Source organism: Gregarina niphandrodes (genome assembly GCF_000223845.1).
Source record: "Gregarina niphandrodes unplaced genomic scaffold scaffold00019, whole genome shotgun sequence".
In the NCBI taxonomy this organism is placed as follows: domain Eukaryota; phylum Apicomplexa; class Conoidasida; order Eugregarinorida; family Gregarinidae; genus Gregarina; species Gregarina niphandrodes.
The window spans coordinates 87,365-102,710 of NW_011645788.1; the positions used below are offsets into that span (position 1 = coordinate 87,365).

Consider the following 15,346-nt stretch of genomic DNA (forward strand, 5'->3'; position numbering starts at 1 on the left):
GGGGGGGGGTTTACTTGGTCAATTAAAGCAGAAACAACCTTCGAAGGTTAGTCATTCGCGGTTACGAGTCAAGTCACTCATGAGACACTCGTTGGGGTATTCTCAGAGCCAATGAATACAACTGATATCGTCCGATTGCATCGTTCGCAGATTTGGTAATAAATACTCGCTGTTGGGGGTAGAGGGTTGGACATGAGTAGCCCGTCGTTACCAGTCATGACAAGGGTCAGTTTTATGGATTTGGTCAGTTTTGGAGAGGGTGGTTTGGAGTTGTGTTCTATTCCACATAATAGTGGTGGAGTTAATGGCCATATAGACAAGAGTGGTGAAGCAAAATGTTCCCAGGAGTTATTAGAAGCATTACGGGCTGCTCGGGAAGGTCAAATAGATAACGAGGTAGATCCAATAGTGCCCGGGTTTCTGTATATTGGATCTTCGGACAGGTGTCGGGATGCCAGAACCATGGCTCGTCTAGGGATAGGTGCTATCGTGTCTTTGGTTCAGCCCGAGTTTGAATACGACGTAGTGGCACTAGAACACACGGGAGTCCGTATTTACTGCTTAGAGATACCTGATACCGTTGACTATGCCGTTATCAAAGACGTTCGAGCATGCCTGCAACACCTTGAACAAGATTTGTATGCTGGGGATATGACAAAATATACACCAGAAATTACAATCGACTCAATAGACCGTACAGGCTCATCCCAACACCATGACTCCACTTACCATGACTCCACTTACCATGACTCCACTTACCATGCTCCTGGCTTATTTGTGCATTGTCATAAAGGGCTATCAAGATCTGCCGTTTTCGTCCTAGCAATATTGCTCTATAGAATCTACTTGGTTCTACCAGATCCAACTGCCGCCTCCAACATCGCTGTCGGTACAGTGAATTTCCCAAGTCCAGATGAATTGTTGGAAAGGATAATTGTTCGATGCCGAAGAATTATGCCCAATGTCTCATTTCGTTCGCAAATCAATCTATTATACGAATGTCTTTGCAGCCTTCGTAAACGGGATCCTTTCAGTCATATGTTTGACAGAAAGAATCTTATATCTAGAAGGCGTTGTGAATTCTTCTTCGTGTGTAAATTTCTGGAAACATATCTCGCGGTGAAAGGTAGATGTCTGGCGGAGTGTTGGGAGTATGTATCTAATAATGTTGTTCGAAAAATTCCTAGACTTATCGAAACAGTAACCAAGTGTAATCCATACACAATGTGGGTCAGGAAATCATCCCCCATACGAAAGACATGGCCATGGATAATGCTGGGGGTGCAGCTTGACTTGTTTCTGCTTTACCAGACCCGCATACCACTCGGGACCCACTCACACCAAAGCCAGGAAAAATCGTTCGCCAAGAATTCCGTGCTTGTCAACAACCGGTACAAAAGAAATGACACGCACAACGGGGGCGGGGATGGAACCAAAATCCGCGACGATCGAGGCGATTCCCGATATGGGCTTACTTACGACGGTCTGCCAAAAAATGCGTCCAAAATTCCCACCACAGTCCAAGACTTTTGCCTCACTGATCACGGTCTAGTCGACTCGGAATCCGGAAGCAATCTACTATTTCCATTTACACTACCTGATACTCTTTTGTGGTCTGCGGAAAATGGTGAATCACGCCACGAGCTCATCGCGTACTGTCTGGGACTAGGCCCGTCACCAGTGCTACAAAAGACAGATAAGTGGACAATATCTACACAACTAGATAATTTCAGACAAAATCTCTTTCAATGCAAAGAAAAACTAACTTCATTCGTTGTAAGCAATCTCCTTCAAACGTCCCCCTATAAGAAGATCCCGCGCATCAACCACTTCACTTCATCCATGTCTCGGTGACTTCTTTACCTCCGTGTTGGCGTTCTAACCACACCTATTCCCATGCAGAACAAACATGGACTCAGATCCTGGTCCATGTTCCTTGCTCGTATGATCTGCATAAAATGCGACTTTTGCCTCACTGAAGTTGAAAATGAACTGGAAGCCCAAAATGTTTTGCGGTTGGCAGAGGAATCTGCTTGCCAGGCTGAATCAAATGAATTCCGACCCCAAAGGAGGTCTGGGGACTCTCGGGACAACAGATCGAAACCTTATTGATTAGGCATGCCGGGCTGGATCTCGCTTTCCCAATAAATTCCGCTGGCCGGAAAATAGGTATCTGACACCAATTAAGCGTCAGATCTCTCAGTAACCGTTTAGAGTGCCTTCAACCGCTTCAAAAAAGAGTGCGGCGCGCGTTTGCTCAAATCTCTCGCTCGAGCACACACTTTTATTTCGGGCGATCTTATCCGGAATGGACCGATTTAAGGCCTCCCTTGTTACCTCAGGTGACTCAGAAGCTGCTACGGCCAACAGTGGGATGAATTATAACGCTAATTTTAAGATCCAGCCGGCGGATGACGGTTTTCATCAATTGTTAACGCTTGAGGAGCTCGCACTATTCAGGACGCAGTTATGCGACGCCGTCTGCAAGGGAGCGTGTCCGCTTCCGGACAGGTGTGCTAGCTCTCACTGCTTGACGTGGCAGCGACGGAATCCACTACTATTTTTTTATTCGTAAGTTTCATCGACATCATTCTCCACTTTCGCAGCGCTACGTTATGCCCCGAAATAGAATTCATAAGAAGGAACAACCGAATGACCTTAGTCCGGAAATGCAACAGAGGAAGACAATGTCCTTATGCACACTCGAAAGAAGAGGAGCTATATCACCCCATGATTTATAAGACAAAGTTGTGCAGGGCTCAGCCAAACTGCAAGCGATATTTCTGTCCATTTGGTAACAAGACTTCAATTCCTTAATCTTTTTCCGCAGCACATTCGCCCGCCGAACTAAAGCCCCGCATGACGCTTGAAAAGTACCAGACCATCTTGCAGCAGCGCGGCAAACCCGCTTCCCCGGCCTCGCACGTGATCTCGGCGGCTTCGACCGAGGCTTGTAGCCAAACTGAAATTGACAGGTGGAGACTTGATGATAACTTGCCAAGCTTGTTTATTGACACACCCCCGCGCGAAGGAGGAGCCAGGTCCCCTGTTTCATCGCCAACCATCTTCTTCCAAACGGCTCCCGACCTTGGTGACAGTCCTCTCAGGGCCGCCCCGGGAGGAAGTCCCCGAACCGGTTCCGACAGAGAGTACGAAAATCTGTGGCGTGAGATCGCGTTAATACTGGCCCATGAAGACGACGACGACACCCGTGGTCTTGACCTGCTAATTAAAAGCTTGATTTTATCCTCGCAGAACGCACCCTGAATTCGGCACCTTCGCAACCGCACCATGAGCCGCAACCTACACCGTCGTCCCGTGAAGCCGTGCTGCGAAGCAGTTGGACAAGACTTCCTCTGCGAGTTCGACTTCACTGCACTCGATGAACTGGATCCCGCTCTGTCCGGTGGCTGGACCATGATGTATAACCGGCAAGTACCAGGCGAAATGAGAGTCGGGACCTTTCAAAGGCTAATGGGCAGCATGGGGGCTGTTGAGCCCCTTAATATCAAAGTACTCATCAAAGGCACGGAGTGCGAACCGGAACAAGTGAAGATCGAAGTAACTAGTGAAAATGAACTGTTCCTTCACTTCACACACAAGTAAGCCGTATAGCATCGCCGACACCAAGGATACCCGGGTCTTCCTCCAAGCTGCTCCTTTCCAGTTGCTTCCTCCGTCTTCCCTTCCAGATGGCACACTTCTTCAGGATAACGCGAGAAACATTCCGAGAAATATGTGGCGACCAGAATTTGCTGGTCGACATGGCTGATTACCCCTCAGTCATCATGAAGATGTGCAACAGCTCTATTCAGAATCCCAAAACGTAAGCACGGGGAGGAGAACTCGTCCTAGTCATGCCGGTAGATGTCGCTTTGTGACGTATGCTGGGTATATATACCAGCCTAGGTGCATATGCCGGGCTAGACATGTACCGGGGCTCGGTATTAAGGGCTTTACATATATCCTGGGCTTGGCATTGAATCGTATGTTAGGTATATATCATGGGCTAAGTATGTGTGCTGGGTTCTGATGAATACTCTTGACTTTAGGTTTACGGCTGTCGTGGTCTTGCATGACGATGGGGGAGCCGATTTAAGCTTCGTGCAGAACATTGAGTACAAATTTGTAGAGCTGCTGCGGTTTCCCCTGGTCCAAAGCTCTGAGGAGACCCTGCGGCAGAGTCTGCAGTTTCGGTACCACTGCCTTCGCACAAAGATCTCTGCGCTGCACGCTCGACTTCAAGATGTGGGTGCCATGGTGCAGACACGGAATCCCAATTTGTGGGATGACTTGATCAAGAGCGTAGGGCTGTTGGGTAACGCCTGCCCTCCTATAGTACCCTGTTACCATCGGTAGCACGATAAGCATCGCGTTTGCTTATTGTGCCCATGTCAATGCTTGTGGGAGCGGTGGCTCCCGGAAGTGTGGTGGTCAGGAGGTTGTGTAGTAATTTGCATTTTTGAGAATGAAACAGAAAACGACTGTGGTTGAGGACTTGAGCAGGCAGTTTGCTCCTTATTGGTTGGAAGCTCAAGTTCTGCCTCAGGGGTATCATGTAGTGAACAGTTTATCGGGGAAGATGGTGACCCGTCCAGGTCGGCCGGCAAATTCTAGTCCGATGCAGCCATTTTCAGTTTGGAATGCGTTGACGAAGCCTTCTGAATCTGCGGACGCTTCGTATGCGGAAGGGTATGCCGAGTTATCTTTAATCGTAACGAAAACGGTGGTGGAAGTTTATCGGCAGAGTGCCGGCACGCAGCAGCCTACGACGTCTGAAGGGGCAGGGGGAGGGGGAGGGAGTTCAGCGGCGGGCGGCACGGCCGCGCCGAGCGTCCATCCCGAAGAACTACCGACAGATATTCCTCCATTCTTTCCCCTGAGTAATTACATACACGCGGCAGGATACACACATGTGCGGTGCGCACGCATATGCACATGTGCGATGGACGAGGGTGCCAGCTTCGGGCGGGTAACCGGAAGAAGGGCATGAGAGGTTGTTTTGTAGTTCGGGCATATGTCAATGACAAGGCTGTGTATCAGAGCAAGATAGGTCAGTTGTCTGAGCCGCTGCGGTTGCCGGTGGAGAGCATGGCGACGGAGGGCCAGGATTGGCCCAAGACGCCTACGTCTACAGCGCCTGGCAGTCCGACGACACCATTAGTACTAAGTTCGATCCATGAGGTGGATTTTAACGAGGAGCTGAAATTGGGTATCCATACGCCAGCGTCGTTGTTAACCGTTCAGCTATTTGAGAAGGACTTTTGCGCAGATATTGCCTTGAGTGAGATACTCTTGGCGAGTGCTACTATCCCGATCCACTGTCTACATCCGGGGCGTAACTTGGATCTGGTGATCAGCGTGCATTGTACCTTGCCACAGTATTACTCGTTGCAGGCGCTTATGGGCAAGGAGGAGTTGGTTGCACATGAGCCGGTGGCCATGATAGCCCGGCTGTATGTCTCCTTAACACTCTCGATGCCTGGGCGCGGATGGACTGTGGTCCTGAGGGAAGTGGCTGCGCTCTCTTTACCTCGCGGGCCGTGGACGCCTCAAGCGCTTGTGGACCCGTCTCTCGAAGATGACGAGCTGGTCGCTATCACCGGCTGCGATATATTCAGCGTAGCCAAAGAAGATGGCACCGTTAGTCTACTCTCCCTCCTAGACGCCATTACCTCACTTATCTTCGCACTCACTGAAGGCTTCGATGACCTCGGCAGCGAGGCCGTCGTCACCTACCTCAAGAACACCAAGGCGGACATACCACAGGAAGAACGACTCCGCATGAGCTACGTAGCCATCGTGGAGGACCTTTTCACACTCGCCGAGTACCTCGTTGTCGGGCCCATTGCCCGAATCTCCAAGTTTGTGCACGAGATTACACACTTCAAAAGACCCCTCACCACGCTCTGTCTCGTTCTGGTCGTCTGGCTCCCATTCGCCGCCCCACAGAGTGCCCTTTTGTATAGTATTATGGTCGGAGTAAGCCACCTCCCCCCCCCCGAAAATCTCTCCCCAGCACTTCTGCCGCCACAGTTTGTTGCCACTTTGTTCCTGTAGTGGTTCAGTTTATTCTTCGTCACGGAAGTGGGCATTCCAACTAGGCCTACTGCTGAAGCCAACAATAGATTTTCTGCGCTGATTTCAAAGATCCAACAAATCCAGGGAGCCGAAATGCTAGTGCGCCCCATTGAACAGTCTGTTAACGTTGCCACTGTCAGAAGGATAAGAATTGTTGAACTCTGGGTCAAAGCCCTTAAGACCAGGGTCCTCCGCGATGCGTTCAAAGAAAGAACGGAACATTTCCAAGCTTCTCTCATGAGGGTAATCACACACGACGAGGGTATAACAACACTGTGCACACAGCAATATGGCTATGACACAAATCTGACGGCACATATTACAGCACAGTGTTACAGCACAGTGTGTGCAGTGCCACAGCTTGTATAATTGGGCTGCTTTGGTTTAATTGATTTCGTTCAGTTTTTCCAAAGCCCGTTTCGGATAGCAGCGATTGTGATCCTGTGTTGGTCTGGTAAGGCTCGTGTGGTGACAAGTTTGATGGTCGCCTTCATCGGCACCCTGACTTTCTGCCGGCATATTCCGGCCGTAGCAGCAATCTTCTCGTTCATCAGGGGTTCGCAGCGGTACATGCAGCTCCGGAAGGCCCGAATGGCAAATCCGTTGAAGTCGGGCAGCTCGAATGGTTGATTTTTTCGCTTATTTAAAATGAGTCAATGCACCTCGTAAGTGGTCCGCAGGGGACTTACACCTCGCTCCGAACTGACAACCCTGCCCTGGCTTCGAACTTCTGCCCTGGTGGGAACAGCTCTGCCCTCGTGGGAGCAGCCCTGCGCTCGTGGGAGCAGCCCTGCCCTCGTGGGAGCAGCCCTGCCATGGTTGGAACAGTCTTGTTTGGAAGTGGTCCCAAGTGGGGAAATAGTCCCAAGTGGTGGAAGAAGTCTGTTGTAGGTTGTTGACACCTGCTAGTATGATTGGAATGGAACATATTCAGGCGATTATGCGTCCGCGGGGGGTGGCAGTGGTGGGTGCGACGAATCGCGAAGGGAGTGTGGGTAATACGATTTGCAGGAACTTGCAAGCGGAAGGTCGGCAGTTCGAGTTGTATATGGTGAATCCGAAGCGTGTGAGTGTATTGGGCGACAAATGTTGGCCGTCGGTGTCGGCGATTGAGGGCACTCCGGACCTGGCGGTGGTAGTGACACCGGCGGCAGTGTGTGCACAGGTGTTGGAGGACTGTGCAGCAAGCGGCAAAGTGCGGGGCGTGGTGGTGATCGCGGCCGGCTTCAAAGAGGTGGGGGCGGAGGGTCTGAAGATGGAAGAGCAATTAGTGGAGATTGCGGCCCACAACAACATGGCCATTGTGGGCCCGAATTGTCTTGGTGTACAGTCTCCACACCACCTGCTGAACGCCTCCTTCGCGGCAGCGCCAGCGCGGCCGGGACCGGTGGCCTTCATTTCCCAAAGCGGGGCGATGTGTACAGCGGTGCTGGACTGGTCGTTGGAGACTCGAGTTGGATTTTCCGCTTTCGTATCTCTGGGTTCCATGGCCCACGTCGATTGGGGTAGTCTGCTCACTTACTTCGGCGAGGACGCAGACACTCAGGCGGTCATCATGTACATGGAAAGCATCGGCGACGCTCGCGGGTTCGTCGCCGCAGCCACCTCCGTGGCCCGGCGCAAGCCAATCATTGTCATCAAAGCCGGCAAGACCGAGGCGGCGGCCGCTGCCGCCGTCTCCCACACCGGCTCCATGACCGGCAGCTATGACACCTTTGTCGCAGCTTTGCGCCGTTGCGGCTGCCAGGTTGTCGGCTCGATGAAGGAGTTCGAAAACGTCGCGCTTCTCATGGCAAAACAGCCTGCTCCCAGGTCCGAACATGCCGTCGTCATAACCAACGCAGGCGGCCCTGGTGTCCTCTGCACGGACGCCGTCTGCGGCGCTGGAATGCAACTCGCCCACCTACAGCCCAACCTGATTGCCAAACTCAGCCAAATCCTCCCCGCTGCTTGGTCCAGGAATAACCCTATCGATGTGCTCGGAGACGCCACGGAAAACGGCTATCAACGGACGCTCGAGACCCTCATAGACGAAATGAACGCGCCTAACGGCCGTGATTCGGGACTCAGTCCGGACACAGCCTTGCTCGTGTTGCTTTCGCCGCAGTCGGTCACGCGACCTCTGGAGACAGCAAAAGCTGTAACTGAGACCGTGGCCAAGGCGAGGCAGGCAGGACGCTTCCGGGGGCCGCTAGTCTGTTCGTGGATGGGTGGTCCCGCGGTGAGTTCGAGCAAGGACTGGTTCCACGAACAGGGAATCCCATGCTATGAACAACCCGACATGGCGGCGTATGCCCTCGGGCACTGGGTACAGCAACAGAAGCTCGCAATGAGCATGACCCAAGCGCCCAAGTCCCTCGGTGCTGAGGAAACCGCAGGTGGAAGGCAATTACTGAACCGGCTCATCGAGACTTACAAAGCCACACACGGCACACAGTTTACGCTGTCTGAACACGACTCAAAGGAACTCCTCATGGCCTATGGACTGCCGGTGGCTGCCGGCATTGTGTGTACCAGCGAGCAAGAGGCCGTTGCGGCGGTCGCCAGCAATCGCGTAGGAGGTTTCCCTGTGGTCATGAAAATTCATGGCGGGAAATTTACTCATAAATCTGACATTGGAGGCGTCCATTTGAACCTGAACACGCAAGACCAAGTACTGGCAGCCTTTAGAGACATCGAGACATCCTACCGCAAGTTAGATCCCGCCGGGTTTGAGGGAGTAACTGTACAGAAATGTGTCGATGTCAAGGGCGGTACGGAACTCATATTCGGATGCACCCAAGACCCGCAACTTGGGCCCATAATTACATTCGGAGCTGGAGGAACCATGGTGGAAATTTTCAAGGACGTTGCCACAACCCCAGCTCCACTTGGTATTGAAGAAGCAGCCAAACTTGTCAAGTCAACCATGATCAGTAAAGCTCTTCTGACCAACAACGATGAACGTAGTTCATCACCTAACCAGCGATTCAAGGGCTGCAACCCTGGACAACTGTACTCGTTCATTTCAAGGTTTAGTCTGGTCTGCGTCGACCTTTGGGAGTACGTCACGGAGTGCGAGATGAACCCGGTCATTGCGGGACCACAAACACTCATCGCCCTTGACGCACGAATCGTTATCGACACTGAAAAGCGGGTCGTCGATCCAGCCATGACCTTTTTAGACAGTTTACAGGGTTAGCAGTCTCAATAAACTTTCGTGACTGACCGAGCCGCCGACCTCTCGCGCGTGTGCACACGTGTGTGCATATATTAACCGCGCTAAATACATGAAGCGGAGCACATCCTCTTTTTTGCCGCTCGAGATTACGAAGATTGCTACAGGAGCAGCACCATCCCGGCGGGCTCCCTCACCCGCGTCAGCGTCTTCACCGGCCGGGTCGGGGAGAGCAGCATGGGGGAGTCCTCCTCCCTCGAATAGGAGAGCGGGGAGCTCAATGGCCTGAATTTTTTGTTCCACCGCTGCAACAGGCAGCGGCGGAGGAGGTCGCGGTGGCGCGGCGGGTCCGAGTTTGGGGGGCTTCCGGCTCCGCTTCCTGGCCCGGCGACTGGTTTCTTTGGGGGGCGGCGCGACGTCGATCTCCACACGCTCAAAGGAGTCAGGAGCTGCAGAGTTGTAGGGAAGGAGTCCGTCGCCGGTCGTTTCTTCTACCTCGTGCCATTTGTCTGCTGACGAACAGCAGTCACACGTGCCCCCGCCAGCAAGCAGTAGGTCTTCGAGACTGTCGTGCTCGAAGGACCAGCTGATGTACTTGCTTGCTGTGATATCTAGACTGATGGTTTTACGCGTCTCATGGAGCCATTGAGGACAGCTCTTCCCGGCTGCCGTGTTGCCGACAGCAGAGGTCAGCGTCCCGCCTGTGGATGCAGGCGGGTACCTGGACCGGCCGCTCCGCAGTTCGATTCGTAGTTCATGTCGGTCGCCTTGTCTCCGGAGTATGGACAGCTGGTAATGTCCAGGGAGTCGGTGCCAGAGGTGTGGCGCGTAGTCATTGTTTGTCCGGTTTTGTTCTTTGCCGACACTGTTCACGTAGTCGGGTTGGAATTCGGGTTTTGGTTGCAAACTTTGGGTCACATACATTTTCCCTTTGAAGAATGAGAGGGTTCCGCAGCAGTGCTGCAATTCTACAAGTTTGCGGTGTGCACCGAGTAAACTAACTAGACATAAAGGATGCTCCCCGGGCACCTTCTTCTGCAGGTACTCTGTGGCCTGCAAGGTGACCATGGCAGTAACGAGAAGTTCTTTCGCCAGCCGCAATCTCTCCGCGTACATAAGCAACTTGGAGTGGAATTGTTGCCGGTAGTTGTTGAGTACATCCGTGGCACGCAAGGGCTTACCCGCCACGTAATTGACCGCAGCCACCGGTCGTTGACCCAAAAGCAAGGGTCGAACTGCCTTTAGGCAATCCAATATAATACCCTCTGCGTGACTAGTCATCTGATCTACTCCGGATACCCGCCTGTCCCCCCACGTCTGGCAAACAGACAGCGGCTCTATACAACCCACCAAGTAGGTCTGTAGCTGAAATAACACGTGCCGCTCCTCCGCGGACAAACCGTCATCACTCTCTCCCGTCGGTCGCAATAACCTGCCAATTCGCTCCGACAATTGTAATGCATCTACCAGAACGATAACATATTCCACACGCTTTGTATGTGTGCACACGCTTTGTATGTGTGCACACGCTTTGTATGTGTGCACACGCTTTGTATGTGTGCACACGTTTTGTGTGCGTGCACACGTTTTGTGAGCTGTATAAGAGATGTGTGCACCTCGCCCTCACTTGATATTAGAAGTGTTCCCGAAGAGATCCACGATACAGCAGCAGTACCGCCTGAAATCATGACATGGTCTTTTCAAAAACGGATTTCTCAGATGTAGATTTTATGGGTGGTCTTGCTCATAAAGCGAGTGCCACAGAAGCCACAGCGAAGCACCCCCGGCCTTCGAGAACATTTCGCACAAATCACGTGACCGCACTTCGTTACCCCACCACCACCCGGACCCTCGGGGCACGACTGCCCGCATTTCTGTTCACACACACAACACACTGACATGTTCCAAAACGGCGTAGCTACACTGCCCGAGCTATCGCTGGCTGCGGGCTGTTTATCTAGTCGAGACAAAGGGACATAAGTCGTGCCGTGGGTAAAGCCACGACTACCCAGTCTCTCGCTCTCCCCCCCGCTCAGAGCGTACAGCACATCCAGTCCAGGAAACTGCTCGACAATCGGAGGACTCGTCGTTCCGTCACTCAGGCTCGGGTCTCCACCACCTAGGTTCGGGCCTTCACCATTCAGGTTGGGGTCTTCTGCGGTGAGCTTCTGGCCTTCCGTCGCCAACCCGTCCTTCACCAACCCGTCCTTCGCCAACCCGTCCTTCGCCAACCCGTCCTTCGCCAACCCGTCTTTCACGAGGGTCTGGTCTCCTTCCACAGGACAGCCCTCGGGGCTGACAGTGCTCTTCCCAAATCTAGTTTCGTTCCGTGGCGCTTGCAACCGGTCGATATCTGTTGCGGGAACGGTCTCCAAAACCCGAATTTGAAACTGGCGTTTGTTTGACTCTGCACTTGTCTCCACTTGACCGGCTTCGGCTTCTCTGCGACCCCCTTCCCGGTCTTGGGTGACTGCTCTGCTCTGAGAGAGTTCTCTGCTCTGAGAGAGTTCTCTGCTCTGAGAGAGTTCTCTGCTCTGAGAGAGTTCTCTGCTCTGAGAGAGTTCTCTGCTCTGAGAGAGTTCTCTGTCCCTTTCTGGGTAGGTCATGTGTACAACTTTTCGCGTCTCCAAGTGTTCAAGAGCTCGTCGATGAACGACTTGACTCATAATAAGGTCGACTGCTCGGTCCTCGTCGTCTTCACTAACTCGAATATTCTCAATCAGTTGAAAGATCCTTCTCCACCGAATAGCGGCATTGACGTACAGTCTTGAATTTTCACTGACGACCGTGTTATCCTCGACTAGCTCAGCCTACCATACCCGCAATGACTTCAGGAGCCCGTCAGGAACTTAACACCCCTTTATGAACTGAGCAACCAACCCTTCATGAACCGGTCATGGAAGTAAGGCACACGCGACAGGAGCGATTTTGGTACTGAACTTACGGGTTCATCGTTTTCTGCTTCGATGATGACAATCTCGTCCTCATCGTCATCATCCGGCATATTTAATATAATGTCCTCGGGGAACAAACGCACGAGGTCTGTGAACACCCCACCACAAGAGAATGCCGGGAGTAAGACACACACTTTGCACACACTTTCTACATGTAATATGTTTGCAGATTCCACGTCGCGTTTGCTGAATCAAGTGGCGTTGGCCTTCGACCACCACAGCCTGGATCAAATGTTCCCCCTCTCAATGAATATGAACAAGTTTCTTCGACTCATGGGATTACGGTCACCTCCGGAGCTCTGCGAATTTCCTGACGATGCAGACAGCACAGAGAAGTGGGTGACCGCAAGGCGAAAGCTGCTCCACAAACTATTAATGAACTATATCGTTGACATCGTATCAACCTCAAAAAGTAACTACTCCCATCGGCATATAACTCACTCTGGCTGTGGGATATACCACCAGTTACACTGAATGGTTTGTATTTATTTAGATGAACAGATGGGTTCGTTGAATATGGGGATATTACGGGAACAGAGTCTGGAATTGAGTCGTGTGTTTATATCTGGTTTCTTGGTGTATTTGGGTGCATTGCCAGTAGGTTTTGAAGCCTTGATAGATGACGACTTGTTGATGTGTGCGGCTATATGTCGGGTGTATGCGACACAAGTACGGCAGACGTCATTGTTGCAATCGATTCAGCGGTACGTGAGTCTGAGTGACCGTTTAGCACACATCTATGTGACCTCTCTTTCCTTCGTGGTGCAGTCGGCTTCGGTCCTGGTGAAGGCGTTGAGTACGACGACTTTAGACCATCACCACGACGCGGATCACCACCATCATCAGGACGACCACCACCACGATGACGACCGTCTTGATGACGACCGTCTTGATGACGACCGTCACCACCACCACGATGTGGACCACCACGAAATGGACCACCACCACCAGCTGGAACAAACGTTGTTTGTTGAATCAAGCCGGAGGTCGGTCGGTGTAAAGGCCGAGGAGCTAGGCGGATCGACGCGGCTGTCTACGGCTGTGACGCAGCTGTTGGCGTTGGTCGTACAACGGGTTTCGAGCTGGCCATCGCCGTTGTTGGACGGGCGGTTCTCGTTATTGAGTCTGAAGGAGGCATCAGGGAAGGCATGGCGTGAGGCGAAGCAAGGCGAATTGCGGGTACAAACGCGTGTGGCCGGAGAGTTACGACCGGTTGTGGGTTGTACTCCCTTCGGTTGGCTCTCACTTACACACCTGGTCGCCTTTTCGGACGTGCCCGCCTTCCGCCAATTCCAACGAGGTATACAGATGCGGCCTCGTCCGCCTCTGTTCCCTCGGGAACATGATTTGGTTGAAGCACCATTCCCACCGCTCGACCGACTCGCGATACGCACACGCACAAAGCTCAAGTTCACAATCGCGAGCATGGCCAACGTCAAAGATACTTTCTACTGGTGGAGTCTTCTGTGCGCAGCCACCCGCATGTGTGCCATCGGGCCCTGGGACCAGCCACTCACTTGGGCACAGGTCCTACAACTCGCACCCCCATCATGCCGCCGATGCCTCGATCAAGCAGACGGCAAAATACCCCAACAAGCAGACGGCAAAGAACCCCAACAAGCAGACGGCAAAGAACCCCAACAAGCAGACGGCAAAGAACCCCAACAAGCAGAGGGCCCCCAACAAGAAGATGATAACTCGCGGGACAAGACCATGGCCGGGAGTAACGCAGTGTTGCTGGGGCTGGAGAGTGTGTGGACACACGCTCTAACCCGGGGACAGATGGACCCGACTTTCGCCTTGCGACATGTCCTACGGTACGTAAGCACCTAAGTGCCAACTACTTGTCTATTATAGAGTCATAGCCGCCGCAAGTCGGGAACGACGTGAAGCTGCCACCGTGCCCGCAACCGTGGTCGAGGACGGCACCGCCAAGGCCTCCGTTCAAGGCAGCATCAACGTCTACGCCGTCGCCGTCCTGGCCCTCGCACTCCGCTTCTTCGGACCTTACGCCCTCGCCCGCGAATATCGACGCCTAGCCACCTGCTACCGTAACGCGCTCCTTCTCACACACACCGCCAAAACCGGGCTCGGCTTTCCCACGACCGGCAACAACGCGGTCGGGAATGGAGCGGGGAATGCGGCCGGTAATGCGGCAGCAGGAAATGGAGCGGGGAATGCGGCGAACGGGAATGCGGCGGCCGGGAGTGCCGCGACCGGGACTGCAGCGGCCGGGAGTGCGGCGACCGGGAGTGCGGCGACCGGGAGTGCGGCGGCCGGGAGCGCGACCGTCGAGATTTACGTCGACGACCCCATCCAGACCGCCTTAGTCAAGGGCGCCGCTGCTGTTCCCTTCCGAAGCAACCGTGGCGAACCGGTCACCGAAGCATTTAGGTTCTCCATGCAAACATTCGTGCCCGACCAACTCGTCACCGGCTACGGCCTCGGCATCCTCGGCGCCCTCCTCATCGAGTGGGACGTCCTATCACTAGACGAAGTCTGGGAGATACTACCGCCCGGAGACTACGTCATGGAACTCGTGGCCAGTCTCCACGCAGTCAGTAAGCGTCCACCCCCTAACCGTGATCCCCACACGATGTAAACCTGCCCTAATGCGTTGTCCCAGCGGCCGGCTGCGTTACAATGACGTTCTTGGTAGATGTACAGAATACTAAGGCGAAGAGCGCCTACATAGGCCTGATCGAACAGTGCGACTATGACCCGGAATCCGAGGAATGGTACAAGGCGCAGCTCACAAAGTACTTTCCGGAAATACCGAAACGCGATTCAATGGGTAAGCAGCAAACGAGTGTGCTCACACACATGTGTACTCACACACATGTGTACTCACACACATGTGTGCTCACACACGTGTGCACTATGTTGGTTGGGAGTTCTGGGACATTGTTCTGAGTAGATGTATTAATGCACTGTGTGTGTCCGCGTTTGGAATTGTTGGCGGCCTGTGCCGAGATGAATATGGAGCGGTCGGCTACGCAGTTAATTGATCGTATGGTGCGTTTGAAATTTCCGTTCCACTTGAGTCGGATTGTTCGGAAGGCATTTGGGAACGTAATCCATTACGCGAACGACATCCTGAACTCACCTGCAGTGGTTGGCTACGCCAGCGGAAGCGGTTGGTTTATACCTGGGG

At 53.1% G+C, this 15,346-nt stretch overlaps 6 protein-coding genes across 6 annotated transcripts; 4 read left to right on the forward strand and 2 right to left on the reverse strand.

Moving 5' to 3' along the window:
• Positions 1–216: 216 nt before the first annotated feature.
• Positions 217–3,267, forward strand: GNI_094930 (hypothetical protein; the record flags this gene model as incomplete). Its single annotated transcript, XM_011132670.1, has 5 exons — positions 217–1,776; positions 1,903–2,072; positions 2,215–2,571; positions 2,607–2,794; positions 2,831–3,267. 5 exons carry the CDS (start codon positions 217–219, stop codon positions 3,265–3,267), a joined length of 2,712 nt encoding a protein of 903 aa, XP_011130972.1.
• Positions 3,268–3,474: 207 nt separating this feature from the next.
• Positions 3,475–6,450, forward strand: GNI_094940 (hypothetical protein; the record flags this gene model as incomplete). The annotated part of the gene is made up of 5 exons (XM_011132671.1): positions 3,475–3,602; positions 3,710–3,826; positions 3,996–4,318; positions 5,009–5,982; positions 6,061–6,450. 5 exons carry the CDS (start codon positions 3,475–3,477, stop codon positions 6,448–6,450), a joined length of 1,932 nt encoding a protein of 643 aa, XP_011130973.1.
• Positions 6,451–6,729: 279 nt separating this feature from the next.
• On the forward strand, positions 6,730–9,262 carry GNI_094950 (putative acetyl-CoA synthetase; the record flags this gene model as incomplete). The annotated part of the gene is made up of 2 exons (XM_011132672.1): positions 6,730–6,746; positions 6,973–9,262. 2 exons carry the CDS (start codon positions 6,730–6,732, stop codon positions 9,260–9,262), a joined length of 2,307 nt encoding a protein of 768 aa, XP_011130974.1.
• On the reverse strand, positions 9,251–10,519 carry GNI_094960 (hypothetical protein; the record flags this gene model as incomplete). The annotated part of the gene is made up of 1 exon (XM_011132673.1): positions 9,251–10,519. The coding sequence occupies one exon, from the start codon at positions 10,517–10,519 to the stop codon at positions 9,251–9,253; it is 1,269 nt and encodes a 422-aa protein (XP_011130975.1).
• A 434-nt stretch (positions 10,520–10,953) lies between these two features.
• Positions 10,954–12,242, reverse strand: GNI_094970 (hypothetical protein; the record flags this gene model as incomplete). Its single annotated transcript, XM_011132674.1, has 2 exons — positions 10,954–12,048; positions 12,183–12,242. 2 exons carry the CDS (start codon positions 12,240–12,242, stop codon positions 10,954–10,956), a joined length of 1,155 nt encoding a protein of 384 aa, XP_011130976.1.
• Positions 12,243–12,252: 10 nt separating this feature from the next.
• Positions 12,253–14,753, forward strand: GNI_094980 (hypothetical protein; the record flags this gene model as incomplete). The annotated part of the gene is made up of 4 exons (XM_011132675.1): positions 12,253–12,313; positions 12,362–12,604; positions 12,686–14,009; positions 14,050–14,753. Coding segments are annotated over 4 exons (2,332 nt in total), but the record flags the coding sequence as incomplete, so codon positions are not given.
• Positions 14,754–15,346: the final 593 nt, after the last annotated feature.